General features: G+C 41.2%; 3 protein-coding genes across 3 annotated transcripts; all 3 read right to left on the reverse strand.

Annotated features, from left to right (window-relative positions):
- Positions 1–3,962: 3,962 nt before the first annotated feature.
- LOC115077289 (olfactory receptor-like protein COR9) lies at positions 3,963–8,947 on the reverse strand. Its single transcript, XM_029579578.1, is given in 3 exon segments — positions 3,963–4,054; positions 4,057–4,649; positions 8,865–8,947. Coding segments are annotated over 3 exon segments (768 nt in total).
- Positions 8,948–13,554: 4,607 nt separating this feature from the next.
- Positions 13,555–14,553, reverse strand: LOC115077290 (olfactory receptor 1086-like). Its single transcript, XM_029579579.1, has one exon. It carries the CDS (start codon positions 14,551–14,553, stop codon positions 13,555–13,557), a length of 999 nt encoding a protein of 332 aa, XP_029435439.1.
- A 10,579-nt stretch (positions 14,554–25,132) lies between these two features.
- On the reverse strand, positions 25,133–26,129 carry LOC115078719 (olfactory receptor 141-like). The gene has a single exon (XM_029581705.1). It carries the CDS (start codon positions 26,124–26,126, stop codon positions 25,179–25,181), a length of 948 nt encoding a protein of 315 aa, XP_029437565.1. The 5' UTR covers positions 26,127–26,129; the 3' UTR covers positions 25,133–25,178.
- Between the last annotated feature and the right edge of the window lie 824 nt (positions 26,130–26,953).

The raw sequence follows: 26,953 nt of genomic DNA on the forward strand, positions 1-26,953 counted from the left end.
TTTGTTCTTCACACCCCTGTTTCATGTAAACCGGCATGATGTGAACGCTTTCATGAATGCCGGTATAGAAAAACCTTAAATAAATAAAATAAAATAAATAAATGTGGAATAGCGTGGGGCTCAGGGCCGACCGGCGCCATTTTGTTGTGCAAACACACAAGCATTCCGCCACACAACAAAATGGCACTCGCCAGTCCTGAGACCCGGGCCAGTTTGACTTCATTACAGCGCTGGTCTCAGAGCTGCTTGCTTCATAGAAACTGCTGATTTAAAAAAAAAAAAAAAAAAAAAAGGGACTGTTTGATTTTGTTGTGAAGTGTACGTGCGGGCTCACTCTGTTCAGGTGCCTGCGGAACCTTCCTTAACATTCCCTGAGGCCCTTAGGAAATCTTAAGCCGCGCTGCTGCTGCTGCCGCTGCCCATGACTGAACAGACACCTGGCAGGAAGAGGTACTGGGCCGTTACAACTTGCTGTGTTTTATTGGTGTTTCTGGTTTGTTTGTCTGCCACTGGGACTAGGCCACCTGTTTTGAATAAGAAAATGAAAGAGCTCCAGATCTGATGCCTTATGTTTCATACCAAGTAAGGTCATATGATATGCAATTTCTAAAGACAACCTCCACCCCCAGATGAATATCTATAGGCAGGGAAAGAGCCTCACAGCCTATCTGTGCTCCATGATATGTTTTCATTCAGGAACCCAGAAATCCAGCCACTTGAGGGTTAATCTGTTTCAGCCTGTTTGCATCATCATCTCTACTGACAGGAAGCTCCTCCCTACTCCTACCACCACAGAGATGAAAAGATTGACAGCGCTGCTAGCCAATCCTGAACCCTCATACACCCTCCTGACTAACAGACACTGTTTCCTGTTCTGCTGAGGTGGAGGAAAGCCAGGCTGAGTAAGGAGGTTTTTCTCTGCATGCATGAGGTGAGGACTACAACTTCCAAGGTGTGTCTTAGGCGCGAAATTGCAAAGGAGAGAGAGATAGAGAGAGAGCGCAGCTGCAGGAGTTCCCTGAGAGAAAGGAGCCAGAGCCTCCTGCTGGGTGGAGAATGAACAGCATCTGCAGTGACAGAGAGAGAGAGGAACCCATCCCAATGCTGTGCAGTGAAGGCGAGCATCAGACTGAGTACCCAGGGTATATTCTGAGTCAAGTCACCCCCAGCAAACCCTCCGGTTAACCTGGAAAACCCCCTGCTTCCTCATTTACCTTATTGTTTTGTGCTGGAAGCACAGCAGGCAAAATGCTGGAGAAGGGGAATACAACTCAGAGAATTGCCCTTCTCTTCAGAAATGTCTTGGCAATGACGGTTTTCATTCACAGTCCCATTGCCCAGAGCCCCTGGTTATTTGTTAATCGGTAAAAGGTTTGCGTCCTGACTCTGCCGTGTTGCTTGTGGCTATTTTACGGAGCTGCTGCGGGGGCTCTGAATTGTGGGCGGCTTTTTTTTTTGTGAACCGAGGCCTCGGAAATGTTGCATTTTTACTCCCCGTCTAAAGAACACGCGTTTCAATCCATACGGTGGCAGGAACGAATGCGTTTGTTTTCAGATTTAATTCCCCACCAAATACTGGCAGGGCAGGAGCAAGGTTTGAGGAAGCCCTAAGCTGTTTCAAGTTTAAGAGGTCCTGTGGCATTGCTGAAAAAAAAAAAAAATAAAACTTGAAATTTTAGTAATATTATTTTTAAATATTTAGTGGGTCCTTATAACCTGACAACTCTGGTCCTTGAGTGCTGCTACAAGCCACTCAGGTTTTTCAAGGTATCCACACTAAATATTCATGAGAAACGTTTGCATGCACTGCCTCTTGTTTACTCTTTTTTTTTTATATTTTACCTTTTGTGAGTGGTTGGTCTTTTTTTCAAGGTGGATTACATTCAGCTCCTGAAGGTGTTTCCCTACCCCCAGAGGGCTCGCGATCCAAGGAAGTCATTTACTGAAGGCCTTCTATCATTTTGTTTCTATGGGGAAAATGATCAGTGAAATGATGACCTAAGTTTGTACCTGAGGCAGCGGTGGGTCGGAAGTGACTTGGCCAAGGTCACAAGGAGCGTCGGCGGGATCTGAACCCTGGTTTTTCTGCTGTAGCCGCTAGGCCGCTCCTCCGCACCTATGGCATGCGAATGCATCTCTGGCGGGTTCATTTTGCGTACCCTGAGAACCCGCTTGCATCACTTGAGCACTGGAGCCGTCTTCTCCTGCCCTAAGATACAGTTGAGGGTAACTCTACCACAAAGCCCTCTTTTCCTGTACAGCTTTTCAGTTTGCAGCTTCAATTCTCTACCCATCACATAAATTAGCCACTGAGCAAGGCACTTAAAGGCCGATGCAATACAGTGTCGAGCGCACTGATTATTTATTTATTTATTTAACACTTTTTTATACCGACCTTCATAGAAGCCAGTGGTTGGATACCCATTTTGGACGCGCGTCCACAACCTGGGCGAAACTGATAGCGCTCATCACATGCAAATGCACGTTGATGATGCTATTAGCTATTTCCCCCAATGCAAATAAAAAACGTGTGCCCGGCACGCACATTTTTACCCTCAGAAATTAACGCCTGTCCAGGAGAAGAGCCTTAGAAAAAAAAAGTGTGCCGGCAGACAGATTAGAAAAAGGGATGCTCGTAAAATTGAGGGTCCGTTTTCCTAACCGGCCTTCAGCCACCTCTCCTGGGCACCTGGTGCCCAGGAGACGCTTGGGATGAAACATTTCCCCTAGCGCCTCCTTTTTACAGCAGCAACCGATTTTTAAATATTAAATCGTGTAACCTGGAGAGGTCGATCGGAGCACATTAGGAGTGCGGGCACTCATGATTGAGCGCCTGTTTTTCTCCGCACCAATATTGCATGGGCCTTTCAGTTTGTCAATAAGCAGCAAATGTAGGAATTATTTTTCTGCTAAAAGTGAAACACATTTTTCTTTAGTTCTCCATCAAAATGAGATTTTTATTTTGCTTTACAATTAGACGAAAGGTGTTTTTTTTGTTCAATTACTGTAACAATTAGTTTAGCATTGAGATTGTATTGTACATTACCTCATGCCATTATGATACCAATTTGATCAATGTATAGGTTGAGAGACATACCTCTTCAGTAGTGTATAAGAATTCTTCATCTACCATATCTTTTTGGTTCATGTGGTGCAGCATCTAGCATTATCACATATGTCTAACATTTAAATAGCAAGGCTCTGAAAGTCTCGTCTCAGGAAAAAGTAGCATTAATCTGTGGCAACCAAGTGAAAGTCTGCTATTTGGTTCATAGCTGAGTAATAATTATAGCTAGGAAAAGACATTTTTCTGTTTGCTACATGGAGTAAGAATATGCAGGACTATACTCTTTAGACACCTGCTCAACCCTTCTGTACTTTCTCTGGTAAAGCATGAGAAATTAAATGTGTCAGTGAGTGTGCTGTTGTTTCTAGCTTATGAGTCAGCGTGCTTTCAGGACTTCATCGCAAGGGGCAATTTCTCACACTGACCCATCTATTTGAAAAATATAAATGAGAGCTCTCCATCTGATGCCTATATTTAATATTAAGGTTATAGAATACACAGAATGGCAGAAAAAACAACTCAAAAGGTCTGCCGTAAATAGGGTAATATATTATTTATTTATTTAAACATTTTTATATACCGGCATTAGTCGTGGACATCATGCCGGTTTACAGCAAAACTGGTTAAGCTTGGAAATTACATTTTAACAGGGGAATCAAAACTGGGAGGAGGGTAACAAGAAGTAGAAGAGAAAAGAAATAATGGTAACATTAACATGGTTCCTCGGTGTGAAGAGGAGAGAGGATAACAAAATATGGTTCCTCAATATGAGGAAGAGAGAATAGACGCAAGGTGGTCTATTTTTGGAAACTGTGTAGTTACAATCCTTCAGCTAGGAACTCATGGTTTATTATTTTGTTACCCCCTGCAAAAATCTAGATGCCGAATTATTTGACTAAATATTGAACTTTGTGAAAGTTGCCTTCTGTTTTTTGACTGCAGCTTTGACCTCGTTGTTCCTCACACTGTATATCAAAGGGTTTAAAAGGGGATTAAAACATTATAAAATAAGGAAAGCACTTTGCCCTTATCCTGAGAATACATTGAGGTGGGCATAACATAGGTAAAGATAGAGGTCCCAAAGAGTAAAGACACTGCAGTGAAGTGGGAGGCACAGGTTGAGAAGGTCTTGCATCTCCTCTCGCTTGAATGGATCTTCAGTATGGCAGAGATAATGTATATGTAAGATACAATAATGATTAGAAGAGTTCCGACCCCTGAAATGGTTGAGCCGATAAACAGCAGAATTTCATTAACTCTTGTATCAGAGCAGGAGAGCTTTAACAGTGGTGGGATATCACAGAAGAAATGGTAGATCTTGTTGGAACCACAGGTCAGTTGAAAGGTGGCCACAGCGTGGATGGCCCCTTGCAGAAAACCACCAAGATATGATGAGGTCACTAGCTGCAGGCACAATCTCTTGCTTACAATAACTGCATAGAGGAATGGGTTGCATATGGCCACATAGCGATCATAGGCCATTGCCGCAAGGAGGAGGCATTCCCTTGTACCAAACGCAACCGTGGAAAACATCTGTACAGCGCAACCACAGAAAGAAATAGGCTTCTTTTCCGACCGGAGACTAGGGATGTGCAGAGGGACGCCATACGTTGCATTCGGGATTCGTATTCGTCGGGGGCAGATATGTTGCATTCAGCAAGGGGGCCCCCGATACATTTATATGTTAATTCTTATTCATCTCGACTAAAATTAAATTAACTACAATCCTCCACCCTCCTTACCCCCCCAAGACTTACCAAAACTCCCTGGTGGTCCAGCGGGGGGTCCGGGAGCCATCTCCTACACTCACAACCTCTGCTGCCGGTTTCAAAATGGCGCCGATAGCCTTTGACCTACTATGTCACTGGGGCTACTGGTGCCATTGGTCAGCCCCTGTCACATGGTAGGAGCAATGGATGCCCAGCACCATCTTGTGCTCCTACCATATGACAGGGGCTGACCAATGGCACCAGTAGCCCCTGTGACATAGTAAGGGCAAAGGCTATCGGTGCCATTTTGATTACTGGCAGCCAACAGCCCGAGTGCAGGAGATGGCTCCCGGACCCCCTGATGGGCCACCAGGGAGTATTGGCAAGTCTTGGGGGGGGGGGGGGGGTCAGGAGGGTGGGGGGGTTTGTTTAAATTGGATCCTTTAGACGGCCGAATAATTCGGTGAAGATTTGTTGTATTCGTGGGGAATCGCGATACATTTCGCTTCCCCATTAATACAACGAATATGTCCCTATACGTTGCGGATTGCCAATTCATAGGGAACGAATGCACACCCCTACAGGAGACCATCCAGCAGGCTGGGGGTGACAGAAGAAGAGAAACCGATATCTATGAAAGACAGATTTCCCAGGAAAAGATACATAGCAGATCGCAGTTGGGTTGCATATGGGAATTTATATTCTCATTTACCTAAAGTAGAAAAGTAGACTGGATGGCTCAATTTAGTTGATATCCTGCTGTCATCTGTTTCCAGTAAAACTGGGCTAAGTTGCTAATATTTTTTTTCTACAAATGTAAAGATTAGGAAGTTATATTAAGGCAACTTTAAATTGTGTGGACAGACATAATAGTCTGTGGGTATTTGTTTCTTGAATCAATTTTCAAAAGGAACTTTTCCTTTTGAAAATTGCCCAGAGAAAGTGCCCACAAGACATGCACCTTCCATTTATGCGGCCACTTTTTGCAACACATTTTACATGCATAATTTTTGAAAATGAAAAGTATGCCCATAAATCTTGGTTCCGCCCCTGCTTCAAATCTCCGAATATGTGCGCCCATTTACCTGCAGATTAGATGTATGCATGTATATCTTCACGCCTACAGGTGGGGCAAATTTCAAAGGCACCAGTTATGCAGGTAAAGCAGTGTCTTACCTGCATAAAACGCATTTTAAAATTGCCTTTATAAGCCTCAGTCATCAAGGAAAAAAAATCTCTAAGAAGAAGGAAACGTTTGCATTATGAAAAGGGAGGAAGTCAGAGTAATACTTAAAAAGGTACTAAGCATATTGGAAGAAATGTAGAAGAGAAATAACATAAAATTGACACTGAGACTAATATCTTTCATCATGGAAACATCAACCTTAAAAAGTTCTTTTAAGTCTTTAAATAATGGAAGAATGATAAAAATGATGTAGGCCCCCTTGTGGATGGAAATAGTAAAGATTGTTTGCTGTTCCTTGGACCTGTACCAAACCTGTGAAACAATTGTTGCTAAGCCACATATAATTTTCTCTGACTTTCCCTTCCCTTTAGGCATGTCTCTATTATATGATATAATTATCATTTGTTCACTGGTTTTTAATTGCTATGTGTAATGTTTTCTTTTTTAATTTCATTTGATTGTAAAGCCTGTTGCTAATTTATTGTTATTTGTAAACCGAGGTGATGTTTTTAACGTGCCGCGGTATGTAAAAAAAATCACTAAATAAATAAAAACAATGGGGTAGATATTCAAAGGCATTTAGCCAAATAAACAGGACTTATGTGGCTAAGTAGTGACCACAGAATTTGACCCTATATTCAGTGGCTACTTTTGCAGCTAAAAGTTGCACGCATAGAAAGGTAGACATGTACTAGGCGGATCGGGGGCGGAGCGAATGAGCCGTATGACTTATACAGCTAACTGCTGATATTAGGAGTTAGCTGTATAAGTGTTTGTTAGGGGTGTGCATTCGTTTTGAACTTAAATGTAAAACGCTACTTTTTTTTTTTTTAACTTAAAAAAGTGATGAGACGTAAACGATCGGATTTCCAACTTATTCAACATAGCTATGTTGAATACGTTGGAAATCGCGATTGTTGATCCAAAATAAAAATTTAAACCCCTCACCCTCCTTAATCCCCCCCCAAAGACTTACCACAACTCCCTGGTGATCCAGCGAGGAGTGAGGACGCCATTTCTGAAATCCTTTGCGAGGAGCACGTGACGTCGGCGCCATGTCGGAGTGACGCGGCGTCACGTGATTCCCCGCGAGTTCGCGCCGGAAGGCTCGTTCGGCCCAAAAGGAACTTTTGGCCAGCAAAGGATTTCAGAAATGGCGTCCTCACTCCTCGCTAGATCACCAGGGAGTTGAGGTAAGTCTTTGGGGGGGGGATTAAGGAGGGTGAGGGGTTTAAATTTTTATTTGCACGTATGGACATAGACTCAAATTATGGAATTCTCCCTAGTGTTTGTCTAAGTTTAGACATCACATAGAGCAGGTCTAAACTTAGCCATATAGACTAATCCGGTGATGTACGCACATATGCACATCTGCTCAGCGGCTCGGACCTGCCGCTGAATATACATCTAAACTTAGCCAGATTAGTCCTACCCGGCTTAGTTTTTTACACGGCCAGCACTGAATATCCACCCCACTGTGTAACCCTTTATGGGGAAGTTTATGACTCAAGGGCACGTCAACTAATGTATTCCCCTCAGGGCTGCTCCGGCTAGCACTTCTCTCATAACTTTACTCTCTGTCCCAAGGGTGGATCCTTTTTAATGGGGGGGTAGCTCTCGTTTTTGGCCCAGGCGATAGTGTGTTTCTCTCTGTATGCTGCTAAATTCTGCATCTCAAGCGGTGAGATGCTGGGACCAACCAGTCAGGTGAAGGCACTGGGTGTTAAATATAATGTTATAATGTAAACCGAATTGATATGTAACTTTGCTACATGAATTTCGGTATATAAAAATGTTAAATAAATAAATAAATAAATAAATGTTTACTGATTCTTTAACAATTTATTTTATTTAAATCTTTTAAAATCTTTATTTATTTATTTTAAATCTTTTCTATACTGTTGTTTGGTGGCGACCGTCACAACGGTTTACATTAAGGCACATAAAAGTAATAATGCTGCAATTTATCAGATTACAAAAGTGCCATAAGGTTCGGTAACATAGTTAGTGATCAATATTAAATGTTAAATGTAATGAATCTTGTCCAGGTCTCTCTATCTCGGTTTTGATTACAGAATTAACTTTAAAATTGTGACTGTCCTATAAAAAAACTACACATTTAGTGAATACAGCAGTGTGTGTGGGTGTTCATTTATCCCATGATGATGAAACTACAGCTGACTGATGTAGAGAGGTAATTTTCTTCTTCTGTCCTTTATCTCAGGCATCTGGGATTTACGCTCACAAGCGTAATAATGCCTATTATTCAAAATATATGTGCATATATGCTTTGAAGATTCTATTTTCTTTAAATACTTTACATAGACATCTTTGGCAAGGTCTCTCATTTGAGACTTTTAATTAGCACTGTACACGTAGATGATTTCACAAGAACCCTAATAGTTTTACCCTAAATAGCTCAAGTATTTTCATTCTATCACTGTCAATAAATACTTTGTCTTCTTTTTTCATTTTCCACCTCTCTTCATCCTTTATTTTATCGGTGTATGTTGGTTTGCCTCTCTTGTGTTTGGTTTTGAGGGTAACGGGCCAGTTTTTAATTCATTTTATAGGAAAGGATGGAAAGATCTGAATTACTAAGAGAAGATAGCTGAATTGTTCCTGCCCTCTGACGTACCAGGATGTGTAACTGGGCATGATAATACCGTTTCCAAGGCAGAAAGGTGCTGGGCTGGAATTATTGTTCCACTTGGGTTTATTTTATGTTCACCATGGAACCTTACTCTTCTACCAGGTTATAGTAGGATCTCCTGTTAAGTTGGAATGGATAATTTAAGGATACCTGAGTTTTCTAGAACCTTTTAAGGTCAAGAATTCTAATATTCTGCCACCTGTTGAATATATTATGAAACGGGACTCTTGCTTGATCCCAAATACTTACTCTTTGTTTTCCAGTCTCTGAAATATATTGCAATCATTGCAGAGTTTAAAAACAGTAAGGACAATTTCAAAGCATATGGACATTGTGGTATAAATTTAGAAAGGCATTTTCAAAGGTACCTATTATGAGGCCAGAAATAGTTAACCTCCCGAAGTCAGGTAAATAACTGCCTGATTCACTAAAGGCTTTTCTCCCAGTCTGTGTCTATGGGAAAATACCTTGATGAATCAGGCCCTGAGAGGGCCATTTATCAAAATGTGATAGGTGTGTTATTGCGTGCGTTAGGGCTCTAGCGCCCGTGATATTGCCATAACACGTACGATAAATACTGCATCGCAAAATGCATATGCAAATTTAAAATTAGTATTTGAGTGGGAAGAGTTTGGGTGGAGTAAATGGAAATGAGGGTGGGTTAACGTGGCGTGCGGTGAAGTTAACTCACAGCAATGCAGGTTTTAACGCCGGAAATAACGACACCTTTTTTTATGTGCATTATGCCCTGCATTACCATCCAAAAATAGTTTTTATTGCAATTGCCAGTTTGGAAGAAGAGAGAAGACGGGAAAGAGGAGGGGAGGAGAAGAGAGAGAAAGAGAGAACCTCTGTGGAGGGTTACTTATATAATTGAACTTTTTATACCACTGTAAGAGGGGCAATTATGAGCTCGGGGTGGGTTTTAGGGAGCAGTTTTACATGCACAGTTGCCATCAGTGAAGATTTTATGTGATTTGGAGTGATGATAGGTAAATGTCAACAACAAGGCCTTTTTACATTATGAGGATAATTTTATAATTGAAGAATGGGGTGACCGATGAACAAAGGAGATAAGTAGGATGTATTCTCTTTCCCCATAAGTGAAACAGGGAGGCAACTGGAATTCACAGACCATGCCAGTTAGCCTTTGTGGATATAAATATAATCAGTGCTTAAGGAAAGAATTATTTAATAGTTGAAGCTCAGAGTATTGCAGAATCTGATTTGAACAGAAAGAAAGTAATATCAAACAAATCATTTTTCTGCCAGGATAAAGGAAATCATATCAGGGAGACCAGGGGAACTCTTCCATATAAGAGACTCGTTAACAAGCTAGACAGCATGGTGTAAGGCCTAAGGTAATAAACGTGAATTAAAAACTTTTTGAGGTGAAGGTGGTGAGAAATGCAGTTCAAGCGGAAGAGAGAGGAGGTTGGCTAATGGAACACAACAGTGGTCAGTCCTAAGGTCATTTCTATCCGATGCTTTCATAAATGAAATTGTTAAAGGACTAGATGCCACTAAGTTTCACTAGATTTATGTGCACATAAATATTAATGAAATGTGATACTAACAAGTCACCAGTTGTTTATGGGTGGGTGACATCATTCTTCTACTTGTCGACTTGTTATGTGCTATTGCATAAACTAATAATATTAAATCTGACTAAAGGAAACTCAAGAAGTAATCTAATGTGCATAAGAGACTCTTGGAAAGGAAGACAAATCTTGGACATTCAAATTACTTTTATTGATCCATACCCAAGAAGACGTTTAGTTGTTTATTAGAAATTTTCAACATGTCTGAAAAGTGCTTTTATGGTAGTTCAATCCATCCATCTGTCCATCAGAAGGCATGACAACTGTTAAAATGGATTTATCAATTACAGACTTCATATGAAGACAAACCATGTTCCTGGAAAGGCAAGAGGTGGGCGACACATTATGCCAGTTATTGAGGCAGGAGCTCTTGAGGACAGAGTCCACTTCATCAGTCTATAAGTTGTCATTTTTGCTACACCAAACAGAGCTATCCCTCTGAAGACCTGAACCTCCTGTTCCTGAAATATGCCCATTTTAAATTCATTAGAGCTGGCTCAGAGGACATTGCAAAATAAACCGATCTTTGTCAAAATCCTGTGCTGTGCTAAAGTCAAAAGTAGAAAATTGGAAAAACCACTAAAAAGCTTCCAGGCAGATGCATGATTTTGATGAGCTTTCCCTAGGTAATCTTGGATTAAGCCAAGTCCAGAACAATATTACATACAAGAGGATAATTTTCAAAGGAAATTGAACAGGTAACCAAGCAGTTCCCTGGGTAAACTCCCTTGGCTGCTAAAAGAATGGCAGCACTCCCTGTCAGCAGCTAAAATTTCATGGGGATTGTCCCATTTAAAATCAGATCACAGATCCAAGGGCAGAAAATACCAATGGACCTGCAAGCTCTCATAGGGGTAATTTTGTAACATCACGCATGTCACTTGGAAAATATGTTAAATCGATTAAGGGGCGGATTTTAAAAGGCGCGCGAATAGCCTACTTTTGTTTGCGCTCCAGGCACAAACAAAAGTACGCTGGATTTTAGTAGATACGCACGGAGCCGCGCGTATCTGCTAAAAACCTGGATCGGCGCGCGCAAGGCTATGGATTTTGTATAGCCGGCGCGCGCCGAGCCGCGCAGCCTACCCCCGTTCCCTCCAAGGCCGCTCCGAAATCGGAGCGGCCTCGGAGGGAACTTTCCTTTGCCCTCCCCTCACCTTCCCCTCCCTTCCCCTACCTAACCCACCCGCCCGGCCCTGTCTAAACCCCCCCCCTTACCTTTGTCGGGGGATTTACGCCTCCCGGGGATTTACGCCTCCCGGAGGGAAGCGTAAATCCCCGCGCGCCGGGCCGCGACCTGGGGGCGGGTACGGAGGGCGCGGCCACGCCCCCGGACCACCCCGGGCCGTAGCCACGCCCCCGTACCCGCCCCTAAAACGCTGCCGACACGACCCCGAAACGCCGCGACGACCGGGCCCGCCCCCGACACGCCCCCCTCGGAGAACCCCGGGACTTACGCGAGTCCCGGGGCTCTGCGCGCGCCGGGAGGCCTATGTAAAATAGGCTTCCTGGCGCACAGGGCCCTGCTCGCGTAAATCCGCCCGGTTTTGGGCGGATTTACGCGAGCAGGGCTCTGAATATCCGCCCCTAAGTGCATAAGGCAGCTTTAAAAATCATTCCACCAAATCTATCCGCACAAGTTACATCTCCTAAAACATCAACACAAATTTTCCATGATTATTTATGCATGTGCTCTTTAAAATCTCAAAGTATGCAGAAGGTTCCAAACCCCTCCCCAACTCTGCCTCCCAGGAATGCTTCCACTCGTTCCAAGTTAACACAAGCAAGTCAGTTCATCTGTACATCAGACAGAAATTGTTGTGAAAGGCCATTTCTGCACATACAACACTGTTTTACCCCGAGAATTCCCTTAGAAAATTACCCTGCATAAGACTAGGATGTAATTGGTTGAAAAGGTGAGGGTGGATTTTTAAAATGTGTGTTAGAGAGAGCAAAGTTAGCAAGGAACAATAATGAACCAAAGGTACTGAGTGATGCCAGTCAAGTTCAACATGACTGCTTCAGGGCACGTCAGACTATTGCAGGGCAGCAGGTCAAACATTTTTACTTATAACCAGTTTTAATAAGATTTTTAAAAAGTGAATTTATTTTATTTCTGTGATTTGAAGAAATATACTGCCATGAAGAATACAGAATTAGGTTAAATGCACAATCCCACTTACACTAGAATAAAATTTAACAGGAACTGCACACACTATTCAAGATGTGTTTGCACAATGGAGTGACCGAGTATGGCAGTTTTTATGTTCTTATGTCTTATCTGGGTTTAGTTGCAGTTCCTGTACCACTTGGTAGCCCTGCTCTGTATTACTTCTACTCAGCCTATATATTTATGGAAGAATGGGCTCCAGAACTAGACATGATTCTCCAGAAGAGGTTTTGCCAATGGCCAAAACCTCATCAGATTGGGACAGAGTAACCCAAAAGATTACCACTGCAGGTGGAGGATGACCAAGAGAAAGGGTGGTTTAGGTTTATTGCTTGGTTCATACAGACTGTGGAAGAAAAATGATTATTTTCCGTTTACTCTGTGGAGAATATCTTTATCCTAGTGAATAAGAAATTAAACTGTAATGGTATCAGTGAGCAAGCAGAAACATGGGAGGAATAAAGCCATTGAGTTTATTACAAATTGTTCTGCTGGTGTTTCTGGCTTAAGTCAAGGGCACAAAGGTGACCTGTCACCCTGACCCAACCATTTACATAATGAGAATGAAAGATTTCCATTTGATCTCTGCATTTGATACCAAGGTTATAGAATACACAGAATGGCAAAAAATCTCAACTCAAAGGTGTGCCATAAATAGGTTACCATGCTATTAGCCTATGAGGAAAGGCTAAAGAGGTTAGGACTCCTCAGCTTGGAGAAGAGACGGCTGAGGGGAGATATGATAAAAGACTATAAAAAAATGAGTGCAGTGCAATGAGTAAACTTTAATCAGTTATTTAATCTTTCGAAAAGTACAAAGACTAAGAGACACATAATGACATTACTGGCTAATACATTTAAAACTAATAAGAGAAAATATTTTTTTTACTCAAAGCATAATTAAGCTCTGGGATTCATTGCCAGATGATGTGGTGAAAACTATTAATGTAACTGCATTTAAAAAAGGTTTAGACAAAGTGAAGTCCATAAACCATTATTAAGATGAAGTTGGGATAAGCAGTTTGGAATCTCTCTACCCCTTGTGACCTGGCTTGGCCACTGTTGGAAACAGGATACTAGGCTTGATGGACCTTTGGTTTGACCCAGTATAGCAAGTCTTATGTTCTTATGTAAAAGAGCTACAGTCTCTCAGCTAGGAACTCATAGTTTAATTATTTCGTTGCACCCTGCAAAAATCCGGATGTAGAATTATTTTACTAAATATTGTACCATGTGAAAATTGCCTTCTGATCAATAATTTTTTGGCTGCAGCTTTGACCTCATTGTTCCTCACGCTGTATATCAAAGGGTTTAACATGGGGATCAAAACACTATAAATCAAAGACAGCACTTTGCCCTGATCTTGAGAATACATTGAGGTGGGCTTCACATAGGTAAAGATAGTGCTCCCAAAGAGTAAAGACACTGCAGTGAAGTGGGAGGCACAGGTCGAGAAGGCCTTGCGTCTTCCCTCGGTTGATTGGATCTTCAGTATGGCAGAGATAATATAAATGTAAGATGCAAGAACAATTAGAAGACTGCCAACCCCCAAAATGGCTGGGAAGATGAACAGCAGAATTTCATTAACTCTTGTATCAGAGCAGGAGAGCTTTAACAGTGGTGGGATATCACAGAAGAAATGGTAGATTTTGTTGGAACCACAGAAGGGAAGTTGAAAGGTGGCCACGGCATGGATGGCCCCATGCAGAAAACCGCCAAGGTATGATGAGGTCACCAGCTGCAGGCACAATTTCTTGCTTACAATAACTGCATAGAGGAATGGGTTGCATATGGCTACGTAGCGATCGTAGGCCATCGCTGCAAAGAGGAGGCATTCCGCTGTCCCAAACGCAACTGTTGTAAACATTTGTACAGCGCAACCAAAGAAAGAAATATTATTCTTGCCTGACAGGAGACTAGCCAGCATGTTGGGGGTTACTGAAGAAGAGAAACCGATATCAATGAAAGACAGGTTTCCGAGGAAAAGATACATAGCCGACTGCAGTCGAGGATCAGTTCTCGTTAGCACAATAATACTTATATTACCCACCAGGGTCATAAAGTAGATAGCAGCGAATAGCATGAACAGTAAAGCCTTAAGCTTTGGCAGGTTTGTAAGGCCCATGAGAATGAATTCTCCATCCGTAGTCTGATTTCCGATGTCCATTTCCTTGATAAGGGTTATATCAACACAGAATACTCAATCAGTAAATGCCTGAGAGGGAAAACAAAATACATATTTATGTACAACCCTTGTAAACAAAATGGGCAACTTTGCAGGCATATTCTCAAAAAGAGATACCCGGCAGACCGGCACAGATTCCCTATTGAAAATTTGCGGGTAATTTTGTGCCCACACACTCTGCAGCGGCTTCGAGACAGATGCAAATCAGGTGTGTGAAACCACACAAACACATAGAAAGTTGAGAATGAAATCTCCACGTGCATTTTCACTTCCCTCAGCCTATCTCCACCACTTTTTCAATATGGAGGAAACGTATGCAGCTCTTTAATACTTACTTCTATCAGCTCAGAGGGGAAGCAAGTTTCAAAAGGGCTTTTTATGCAAGTAAACACATGATAACCAGCCTAAAAATGTTTGACATTGCTTCCAGAGCATTTAAACACAGACTGAATGATCTATTAAATTTTCAACCTGCTACATTTTGGTTTTCATTTAATTAAAGCCCGTGATGAGATTTGAAGCCATGAATGCAAACGCTTCTCAAGCATTAACTGAAAATTGCCTTAGAGCAAACCTCCTGTCCTGAGGTCACGGACCTTACTTTCAGTATTCAGAGTGTTTAATAACTTAAGATACATTTCCAAGATTGACAGAGATGTGATCAAAATAAAGTTTAGCTATTTTTGCCATTTACAGCCTTAAAAGTTCATTTGTGCACATAGAATTAAAAAATGGAGAATGGGTTATAGAAGGCACTGGCCCAAGGTTTACAGTACAGCACACTTCTGGATCATTGCTTGAAATGCAGCTTGAATAAGTAGTGAACAAAAGTGTTTTCCATCTGATATCTGAATTACCCCCTCACTTAGAGTGGCAGGTGTAGCAAGCTGTGTGCACTAGCACATAATTCAACTTCTGATGCAGTAGGCTAATGGTATGCCAATGCATCAGGAGTTTAAAAAAATCTCACTCACTATAAAATGTGCGCCAAAGAGTGCATAAAGTACAGTTTATCTGCAGAAAACATGTTTTCTGCAATGAAGACATATTTTGTGTGAACAAGTGTCCTTTGTGCATAAAGCAAGGTTTAAAACATGGTTTATGCACACACAAATAATGATTTGCACATAAATCAGGGTCAAGGCACACAAATTTAGGTGCATTAAACCATGATTTCTGCACAGATAAGTTGTGTCCCTAATAGCTGTGCGTACAAAAAAAATGAATTAAGAGCATAAAAGTTCTGCTCCTAACTTGTTTGTGCCCCTGACTCATGTTTTGTGCAGGCAGCTTAAGAGCACACAAATCATGTTCTGCACAAATTGTGTTTTCTGTGCATAAAAGCAGAGTATAGCACCCCTGAACCACAAACTCTCTAGGTTCAACCAAATAGACTAACGCTAGCCCCAGAAGCTTTATTCCACCTCTGAACAGAAGTTATTCCCAGCATTAAGAAATCATGAGTTAAGCTTCTGCATCCCTTTGCAGTGGGGAGAAATAGTTAAAGCCTTGGTGGTCCATATTCAAAAGCATTTAGCTGGCTAACTCAGAAGTTAGCTAGCTAAATGAATATTTGGGTACTTATCCAGCTAAATTCTAGCCTGCTAATACATTAGATGGCTAGAATTTAGTCAACTAAGTCAGGGGAGCTCCAGGGGCGTAATTTGGAGAAGCTGAGTTAGCTGGCTAAGTTAATTGTGTTCTGCTGGGTATACCTCAGTTCAAGATGTACTAGATTTTAAAGTGAATGGTATGAATGTACACAATTACACCAACCCAATGGCTTCTATATGGGAACCAGGACAATTTCCATGGGCTACCATCATACAATATAGGAAATAATTCAAGGCAAGAGTTACTGAAATTGTGTGGAACCTTAACAGGACATTGCAGGCTGTGCTGACATTCTGAGCACGGATCATGAACTACTCCCTATAAATGAGACTGCATTGTTCTGTTTGAAATATTTTGAAATGCTATTGTTAAATATCTCAATCATATATCACATGCAGAGCTACATAAGGGGCTATTAACTGAAGGTTTTCTTCCATGTTTTTTCTCTATGTCAAAAAATGAATAGGAGTTTAAGGGAGCTCATATGGGGACAAACCTTTTCCTCCTACAGCGATTTTATTCATACATGAACCACTGGGAAGTTTAGAGCTGTGCGTTCAACTGGAGATCACAAGTAGCCTATTTTGCATTTTTTTATAGCCTACATAACCACTGATGGAAAATGTAATAAAGCAAGAGCAGTTTTACAGGGGATTAGAATCTTTAAGTAACACAAATCATCTATTTTCACCTCTAAAATACACGATTAAACATGGAAAAAAGAGTAGACAGACCTTCTTCCTCTGCGAAGTTTGTCCTTTATTGCCTAGGTGCTGTCCTCCGCTGTTCCCTCACTGAGATTCAAAGCATGCAGATCATATACAGTTATTCAGACTGAGGACGTTACATTCACCTGCACGATTTTAATAGCCAGTGTCCTTGAAACATAATTTAAGAAATGTTCAAATTCTTTCAGTGAATTGTTGAAAATCAATTAGAACCTCGAGACTTCAAGACGAGTCGCTGATTCCATCTGACCCATAAAGATTTTTGCCCATTACTGCACCTCTGTTTTAAATTGGCGTTCTTCCCTGATTTCTTGGGACTTTAATTCCCTAAGACGCAGGGGATAGTAAGTCATTGTATTTTGATAGCAGTTTGAATGCTACTATTTATGAAATAAGTTGCTAGTCAACAGCATCAAGTTCATGCCAAGTTGGAAGATTCTTCTTAATGAGAGTTCCATGTGTTTTGTTTTTCCCATCTGCTTTCTACACATTTCCAGTTGCTGATGGTTATGCTGTCACAGTAAAGGTGCACCGGCTTTTATTTTTCATTATATTGATGGTGGTGGGGGACGGAGGTGTCCTATCATTTTTTCTCCTTTAGTTTATATTTCATTACGATTATTTTTATTGCGCGCTATTTTGCAATACCGCACACTAAAACCTGGTCGCCATCCTGGGTCTGGCAACATCTACATGATCAAAAAAGCTTTGTGAAAACCTCCAGGGGCCCCCTTCACTCCCTCCAACCTACTTCCAACCTCTGGATTCCTCAAGAGTCAGGCGTGATTACCTCAGTCACTTCTGCCATGCTTCAAAATATAGTACTGGCCGGTGCCGATTTGACTTATGGCACCGGTGGAGCAGGTGTCACTGGGGATCTATCCTGCCTCATGAAGACCACAGAGGATGTAGGTGAGATATGGGGGGATCCAGGGAGATCAGGTGGGGGGTGAAATAGATGGTGCAAAACAAAAAGTGGACAATACATTGCTCATTTTTCTTTTATTTTTGCCCCTCGTTGTTGACATGTCCTTTTTCATTTGAAGTCATCTCTGTGCAACACTAGCTCTGACCTATTCTCGGCAGAAAACCACATAGGTTTGCCATTGCCTTTCACAGTCCACAATACCTGGATTTCGCTGGTGGTCTCCCCCAATACAGACACTGGCCAGGTCTGATAGCACTGACCAGGTCTAACAAGTCCAAGCTCTCCCAGGCCAATGTTCCTTGAAAGAGACTTGCATAAGTGGTGAATATTAAATTCCATCCATTTCCAATAGCATGTAGGTTAAGATGCTAATACTTTTTTTTTCTGCAAATGTAAAGATTTGTCATTTTTTTTGAGACTCAATAGAAGTTCCCTGACAAAAGAAGGGAACTTGAAATTATGAAGAGAGGAGATCAAAGTTATATTTACAATGCCACAAACCATATTGCAAAAAGTGTAGGAGAGAAATCAAACTAAAACTGACACAGAAACAAATATTTTTAAACACAGCAAGATCAACCTCTTAAAGTTCTTTTAAATATATTAATTATGGAAGACTGATAAAAATGGTATAGACCCCTTGTGGATGGAGTAAAAACAAGGTATAAGGGGATATAAAGGCATTATGGGTTAGCAGAGCAATGGTTTCACAAATGCTGTTTCCATCTGGAATGATGCATGTTCCCTGAAGATGCAGGGAGCATGCAAAAAATGTAGTTATTAACTCCACTGTTTGATTGTAAACACAGCTAAGCTGATACCATATGATCCTTGCAAATAAGCAGATAAAAGCAACAGTCACCTTTGATCAGGCACTCACCTCTAGGGATTTGCAGAGGGAAAATTTTTGTTTTGGTTTGTTTATTCATTTTGAGGGTCACTTCCATTCATTTGCTTTGTTTCACATAGAAAAAAAAATAGTTTATTCCTTTCATTTGTTTTTGTTTTTTTTTCCTTTCCCATTAAAGTCAATAGGCAAGACATGCAGCCTGTTTTGAGCTTCAAAACTGGAGTTTTCTAATCAATTGTAATGAAACTTGTGGATAGAACTTCATTAGAAGGGGAAACGAAAACTCCAATGTACCAGGACTGTGGCAAACTGGCACCATAAGTATCATGAACAGTCTAAGGCACAGTAAAGGGGGTAAAATGGTACCACCACTGGCAGGTGCTCTCCAAGGCACCATCAGTGGAGCAAAGCAAGGGCTTGCGATCTGCAGCACTCACCCCCATTGCTGACCCATGCTGCTGAGAACCTCCCGTTGTGGTGGAAAGCCGCCATTACTCCATGCCAATGACTGCCGTTGATGCTGCCAGTATGTGGTCTTCCCATAGTCGCGCGTGAGTGCAGTGGCAGGAAACTCTGGGCGGCACCTTCAGATGACATCAACCTTCTGACCAATATAAGCCTTGGCCCTGCAGCAGTTCCTTGCCTGAGCGATAGGTCTCCTAATGTGTCTTGCTTGTCAATACATGCTGCCTTGTTCCTGTATTCCTGTCTTGTCCTGGTGTTCCTGCGTTCTAGTCCTATTCCTGCTTCCTGCCTTTTTCCAGAATCCCTGTCTTGCCTTGTCCTTGCCTTGCATGGTCCTAGTCGTATCCTTGCCATTACTCATATTTCTTGTCCCTCCCTTGGCCTAACTTCCTGGATCCTGTCCGGGAGCAATCTCCTGCACTCGGGCCGTCGGCTGCCAGTAATCAAAATGGCGCCGATAGCCTTTGCCCTTACTATGTCACAGGGGCTACCTGTGCCATTGGTCAGCCCCTGTCACATGGTAGGAGCACAAGATGGCGCCGATAGCCAGGTGACAGCAGCTGACCAATGGCACTGGTAACCCCTGTGACATAGTAGGTCAAAGGCTATCGGCGCCATTTTGAAACCGGCAGCCAAGGGTGTGAGTGCAGGGGATGGTTCCCGGACCCCCCGCTGGACCACCAGGGAGTTTTGGTAAGTCTTAGTGGGGTCAGGAAGGGTTGTAGTTAATTTAATTTTAGCAGGAAACGAATAGGAATTGACGTATAGAACGTATCGGGGGGCCCCCCTCGCTGAATGCAACGTATCTTCCCCCCGACGAATACGAATCCCGAATGCAACGTATGGCGTCCCTCTGCACATCCCTACAGGAAACAAGCTCTAATTCTGCCTTCTATGTTTCTTCTGCAAGGATGCTCCTTGATTCCAGCCTGCCTGATCGTGACATCTCACATGCAGTGATAATAGTAGTATCCCAATCCTGATGTTCCTGGGAATGTGAGATGGATGTCTTATTCTGAAAAAAATGTTTTATTTTGAAAAATGTTCCCTTCCTGGAGAAGGAGGGTATATGACTTTGCTTAATTTCCTTTGATTACTTGTATGTTTAATATCCTTTGATTACTATAACTATTATACCCTTTGATTACTACAATTATTAGTTTACTTAATATCCTTGATGACTTTAATTACTAGTTTAATATCATTTTGTATTCTCTATAATTGCACTTGTAAAGCACCGTTGCTATCCATCTTGTTGAATGTAAACCGATGTGATGTTTTTCACTAAACGAATGTCGGTATAGAAAAAACTGCAAATAAATAAATAAAAATAAATAAATAAAATGACAAAATCCAGAGGTAAACAAGGGCAAGGACAAGTAAGCAATGACTCTGTTACCAAGTCAGCGCTGGAAATCAGTGTTTTACTTCAGCTGCAGACTTCCTCCTTGGGTTTTGAAAAGTTAAAGGTTCAAATTGCCTTGTTATAAAACAGCAAAATCCACTAAGGAGTGCAAGAAGACTCTAGGTCCAATAATTTCATATTCAACATTCTTTATTTGTAATTTTAAATATTTCAAGGAGCCACTCCTGATTTCAAATAATGCACAGATAAATGACTGCTTCAGGGTCCCTGAAGGGGGACCCTGAAGCAGTCATTTATCTGTGCATTATTTGAAATCAGGAGTGGCTCCTTGAAATATTTAAAATTACAAATAAAGAATGTTGAATATGAAATTATTGGACCTAGAGTCTTCTTGCACTCCTTAGTGGATTTTGCTACGAATTGTGGAGTGCAGCACTGCTCCTTCTTTATATTTGGATATCTTGTTATAAAACAGGACATAACACCACCATCCAGTGTTCAACCTTTACATACCTATCACCTGGGCATAGAATAGTCCCATGCAAAGCTACTGTGCAAGCTTCGAAATGTTTTGGCTTCAAATGTAAATAACTAAAGATTGCTTGCTTTGTGTTTTGGCTAGAAAATCACGTTTCTAAATCCATTTATTTTTCAGTCTCTTTGTAGGGATAACAATGGCATGCAGCCAGAGGGGTTTTTACCTATTTTAACCCCCCCTGCTATCTAGGTGAATCAATGCAGTGATCTCCTTTAGCGAAAGAGTTAGCAACATTTTAGAGAGAGTACTCCCACGCCACATCATCTCCTCGCAACATGCTGAACTGTCAGGCAAGCACCAGGTGAAGAGAGAGAGAGAGAGGGTAAGGGACAGAGGGAGGAAGATGCCAGATCCCCGCCTCTTGTAGATTGTTTTTGAGCAATAAGCTATCCACCACCCGGAGATGAAAGAAAGTTGTTTTTTGTCTATGGCTGCTCACTCCTGTGTCTTGAACCCTCTATGAGGAGACCCAGCTGCCTGATCACCCTCCCCTGTGGAGCCTGCTTGCTTTTCCCCTTCATCCTTCCTTCTGCTGATTCCACCCCATCCCAAGCACCCTCTGTCCAGCCTTCTTGCCCCTCCCCACCTCCCTTCCTTGTGCAGCCCTCCTTTGTCCTCCCCACCACCACCCTCGCCTGTGCAGACTCCACCCCTCTCATCATTCTTCCTCATGGTCTTCTTTGCCTCTGTGACCCCCCTTCACTTTGTAGCTACAATTCTCTACTCACCACATAAGTTATAGCCACTGAGGAAGGCACTTAGTTTGTCGATAAGGAGAATTAACTTTCTGCAAAACTGAAAATAATGTTTTATTTTGTTCTTCATGAAAATGAAACTTTTATTTTGCTTTACATTTAGATTAAAGATGACTTTCTCTTCAGCTATTATAACAAGTAGTTCAACATCAAAACTGTATAGCACATTAACACATAACAACATGATACCAATTTGATCAATGTAAAGGTTGAGAGACACAGCACTTTAGTAGTGTATAAGAATTCTTCATCTACCATATCTTTATTTATTTATTTATTTATTGTTTTTGTTATACCGAGTTTCATGACAGGCATCACATCAACCCGGTTTACAATTAACAAAGTGTGAAAAACATAACGTAGCGTAGTAAACAATATTCTCAATAAAAACCTTGAACTTTAAATACAGGGAATCAGAAAAAGGATGTGAGAAAGTTACAATAAAACAGGGAAAAATTAACTTGGAACTGGAAGGGGGGAGAGAAAAGAACAGAGCAATATTTACATTTCAGCCGATTAATGTAAAAAATTAGCAAGATGAGTAGATAAGACTATGTGAATAAATGTGGCGGTACATCACTGTGAGATGGAACATACGTAACCAGAAGGCTAAGTATGACACAGAATATGAATAAATATGACACAGAATTTGGATCCAATTGTGCTGTTGCGTGAAGTTTTATTCAGGGCTTGGAAATGCTTTTTTGAAAAGCCAAGTTTTTAGTCTTTTCCTAAATGTTAGAGAGCATGGCTCCTGTCTCAAATCTGGTGGGATAGAGTTCCAGAGAGCTGGACCTGCTGAAGAGAAGGCTCTGAGACTCAAAGATTTATGTTGGAAGGTTTTGGCCTTTGGAATTTGGAGTGACTCTTTGTAGTATTCCCTGATGGGTCTGATGGAAGTGTATTTTTTAAGTGGTATTTGTAGGTCGATTTGCGTGTGTTGGTTGATAGTTTTGTATATGATGTTGATGGTTTTGTACATGATTCTATAATGGATTGGTAGCCAATGGAGGTTTTTGAGGATAGGTGAAATGTGGTCGATTTTCCTGGAATTTGTGAGGACTCTGGCTGCAGAGTTCTGAACCATTTGTAGAGGTTTAGTATAAGAAGCTGGGAGGCCTAGTAGTAACGAGTTGCAATAATCTAGTTTGGAAAAGATTATTGCTTGCAAGATTGTTCTAAAGTCCTGAGCGTGGAAGAGTGGTTTAATTCTTTTCAGAATATGCAATTTGTAGAAGCAATCCTTTGTGGTTTGATTAATGAATGGTTTGAGGTTGAGACGATTGTCTAGTATGGCTCCTAGGTCTCTTACATGGGCTGTTTGAAGGAGTGTGGGTGGTTTTGGAAGTATGTTATTGTTTTCCGGTGATATGAGCAGGAATTCTGTTTTTGAAGCATTGAGCACAAGATTTAGACTGTTGAGGAGAAGTTTAATTTCTAATAAGCAAGTGTCCCAGTATTCCATTGTTTTTGAGATTGATTCTTTTATGGGGATCACGATCTGTACGTCGTCTGCGAAAAGGAAGTGTTTAAGGCTTAATTTTGTAAGTAATTGACATAGTGGTAGCAGGTAGACATTGAAGAGTGTGGGTGAAAGTGATGAACCTTGCGGCACCCCTCTATTAGATGGGTGGTATTGGGATTCTTTATTGTGAATTTTGACTCTATATCCTCTGTTTCCTAGAAATGTTTTGAACCAGTTTAATGTGGCACCTGTTAAACCAATGTTTGCCAGTTGTTTTAGAAGGAGGGAATGGTTGACGGTGTCGAAGGCCGTCTTTTTGGTTCATGAGGTGCAGCAACTAGAATTATCCCATTTCTCTAACATTTAAATAGCAAGGGTCTGAAAGTCTCATCTCAAGAAAAAGTAGCATTAATCTGAGGCAACCGAGTGAGACCAAATACTTTAGAGAGAAAAGTGTATTTTCCTGGTGAGATCTTTTGGGGAGACAGTTTCAGTGATCCCAGTTAGGCTGGGAGAGGATAAACCAACGGTCACCGCTCACTGAGGGTGGAGGATGCCCGAGTGAAAATAATGCGAAAGCCTGTTGTTTGATTCATAGCTGAATAATAACTACAGGTAGGGAAGGACATTTTTTCTGTTTGCTATGTGGAATAAGAATATGCAGGACTACACTTTATAGATGCCTGCTAAACCCTTCTGAGCTTACTCTGATAAATCTTGAGAGCTTAAATTGTGCAAATGTCAGTGAGTGTACTTCTGTTTCTGTCTTATGAATCATCAAACAAGACTAGGTCACAAGGGGCAATCTCTCACACTAATCCTTCCATTTGAAAAATAAAAATAATAGCTCAACATTTCATGCCTATATATTTATTTATTTATTTATTAAAGGCTTTTATATACCGACTTTCTTGATACAAATCAAATCAACTCGGTTTACATCAAACTAAGCAGGAACTATAACCACCCAATCAACAAGAGATATATTAAAAGGAGCATAAAGTTACATTATAACAAGGAAGCCTTAACTGGGAGTGGGAAAAAAAGAGAGGGAGAACAAGATATAGTACTATATACAATGGAGTATGGGAGGGAGGCTAGGAGCCGACCTCATGATGACTTGTGAGCATAATTAGCGTTTGTTTATTTACATAAGTGATGGAACAGTTTTAGGTCAGGCTGTTGGGCTAGAGGTGGGGAAGGCACGGCAGAACAGCCATGTCTTTAGTTTCTTTTTGAAAGTTAGAAGACAGGTTTCCTGCCTGAGGTCCGGAGGCATGGCGTTCCAGATGGAGGGACCTGTGATAAGAGAATGTCCTGTCTCTGATATTTGAGTGTTGTACAATTTTGATTGGAGGAACATGTAAGGATCCCTTGTAGGCATCTCTTAAGGGTCTGGTGAGGCCTGCAGAAGAATGGGACTCTCCAGGGAAGGGAGTGCGTTTTTTTTGTCAAAGAAATGAAGCTTATCTTTTGTAGGCCAGTGCATGTTCTCATTAATTGGGAACCTTCACTCGGCTGCTTGATGTACAGCACTTTTTTTTGTGACATGCATTGGTTTATATTTGGTTTAAAGGCGCTACCTCTCCATTCCAAGGGTGGTGGTTAGGGAACTATTGATCTACATCCTGCGATGTTACTTATGCAACTTTCTCTTCATTTACATAGTTATCTCGACCCTGAAGCTATCAGTGGACACGGTAAATTTTATTCCAGCAGCAACATATCAAATGCCCCAAGAGCCGGCAGCAGCCGAAACTTCAATATCAAGGTTATAGAAAGGCAAAAAAAACTCAACGGTGTGTCGTAAATAGGGTACCATATTATGAGACAGAATAGTTACAGTCCTTCAATCAAGAAATCATGGTTTTATTACTTTGTTACCATCTACAAAAAATCTAGATGCAGCATTTTAAATATTGCCTTCTATTTATTACTTTTTTGACTGCAGCTTTGACCTCATTGTTCCTCACGCTGTATATCAAAGGGTTTAACATGGGGATCAAAACACTATAAATCAAAGACAGCACTTTGCCCTGATCCTGAGAATACATTGAGGTGGGCTTCACATAGGTAAAGATAGAGGTCCCAAAGAGTAAAGATACTGCAGTGAAGTGGGAGGCACAGGTCGAGAAAGCCTTGCGTCTCCCCTCGCTTGAACAAATCTTCAGTATGGCAGAAATAATGTAAATGTAAGATGCAAGAACAATTAGGAGACTTCCGACCCCCAATATGGCTGGGAAGATGAACAGCAGAATTTCATTAACTCTTGTATCAGAGCAGGAAATCTTTAGCAGTGGTGGGATATCACAAAAGAAATGGTAGATCTTGTTGGAACCACAGAAGGTCAGTCGAAAGGTGGCCACGGCATGGATGGCCCCATGCAGAAAACCGCCAAGGTATGATGAGGTCACCAGCTGCAGGCATAATCTCTTGTTTACAATAACTGCATAGAGGAATGGGTTGCATATGGCTACGTAGCGATCATAGGCCATTGCCGCGAGGAGAAGGCATTCCGCTGTACCAAACGCAACCGTGGAAAACATCTGTACAGCGCAACCATAGAAAGAAATAGGTTTCTTTTCTGACAGGAGACCATCCAGCAGGTTGGGGGTGACGGAAGAAGAGAAACCGATATCTATGAAAGACAGATTTCCCAAAAAAAGATACATAGCAGATTGCAGTTGTGGATCGGTCCTCGTTAATACAATAATACTTATATTACCCACCAGGGTTATAAAGTATACAGCAGTAAAGAACATGAAGAGTAAAGCCTTAAGCTTTTGCAGATCTGTAAGTCCCAGGAGAATGAATTCTGTGACCATAGTCTGATTTCCCAGCTTCATTTACTTGATAAGTGCTATCTGCATGAGAGAAATCAAACCATAAATGCCTTGGAGATAAACAGAGGAAATGCACATTCATATATTGTACAACCTTTGTATATTTATTTATTTGACAGTTTTTCTATACCATCATTTAATAGTACCATCACAACAGTTTACAAGTCAAACAATAAAGAATATAAAATACAAAATTTCTAATTCAAATTAATAATAAAATAAATGTTAAAAAGTCAAATAGTAAAATACTAAAAAGTCAAGAGCTTAAATCAATGCTGCATTAATATAAAATTATTTAAAAAAAACCCCATAAAATGAGAAAATAAAATACAGAATAAAATCATAAAATCATGGTGGCAGCTATCTGCTCTGAGAATCTCCTTCTGTTTGTTTAAATGCCTGTGTGTAAAACCAGGTTTTCAGGTCCTTTTTGAATTGTCTGTAATCTTGTTGTAATCCAAGGTTCACTGGCATTGCATTCCAAAGTTTTGGACCTGCATGTGAAATTGCCCTGTCCCTGATCTGTGTGAGATGTTCTGATTTTACCGATGGAATTGGAAGTAGGGCCTTTGTTTGCCGATCGTAACGTCCTTTGGGGTATATGGAGGTGAATTGTCGTATTAAGCCAATGTGTGTGCTCATCATATATTAATTTGTGTAATGTGCTGAGAACTTTGTAATGTGTACAGTATCCAACTGGAAGTCAATGTAATTCAGCTAATATTGGTGTAATATGGTCCTTTTTACTGCTGCCAGTTAATACTCTTGCTGTTGCATTCTGTAAAATTTGTTACGGTCTAATGGTGGAAGCTGGGAGACCCAGTAGAAGC

The sequence above is a fragment of the Rhinatrema bivittatum genome, chromosome 16, assembly GCF_901001135.1.
Source record: "Rhinatrema bivittatum chromosome 16, aRhiBiv1.1, whole genome shotgun sequence".
NCBI lineage: Eukaryota > Metazoa > Chordata > Amphibia > Gymnophiona > Rhinatrematidae > Rhinatrema > Rhinatrema bivittatum.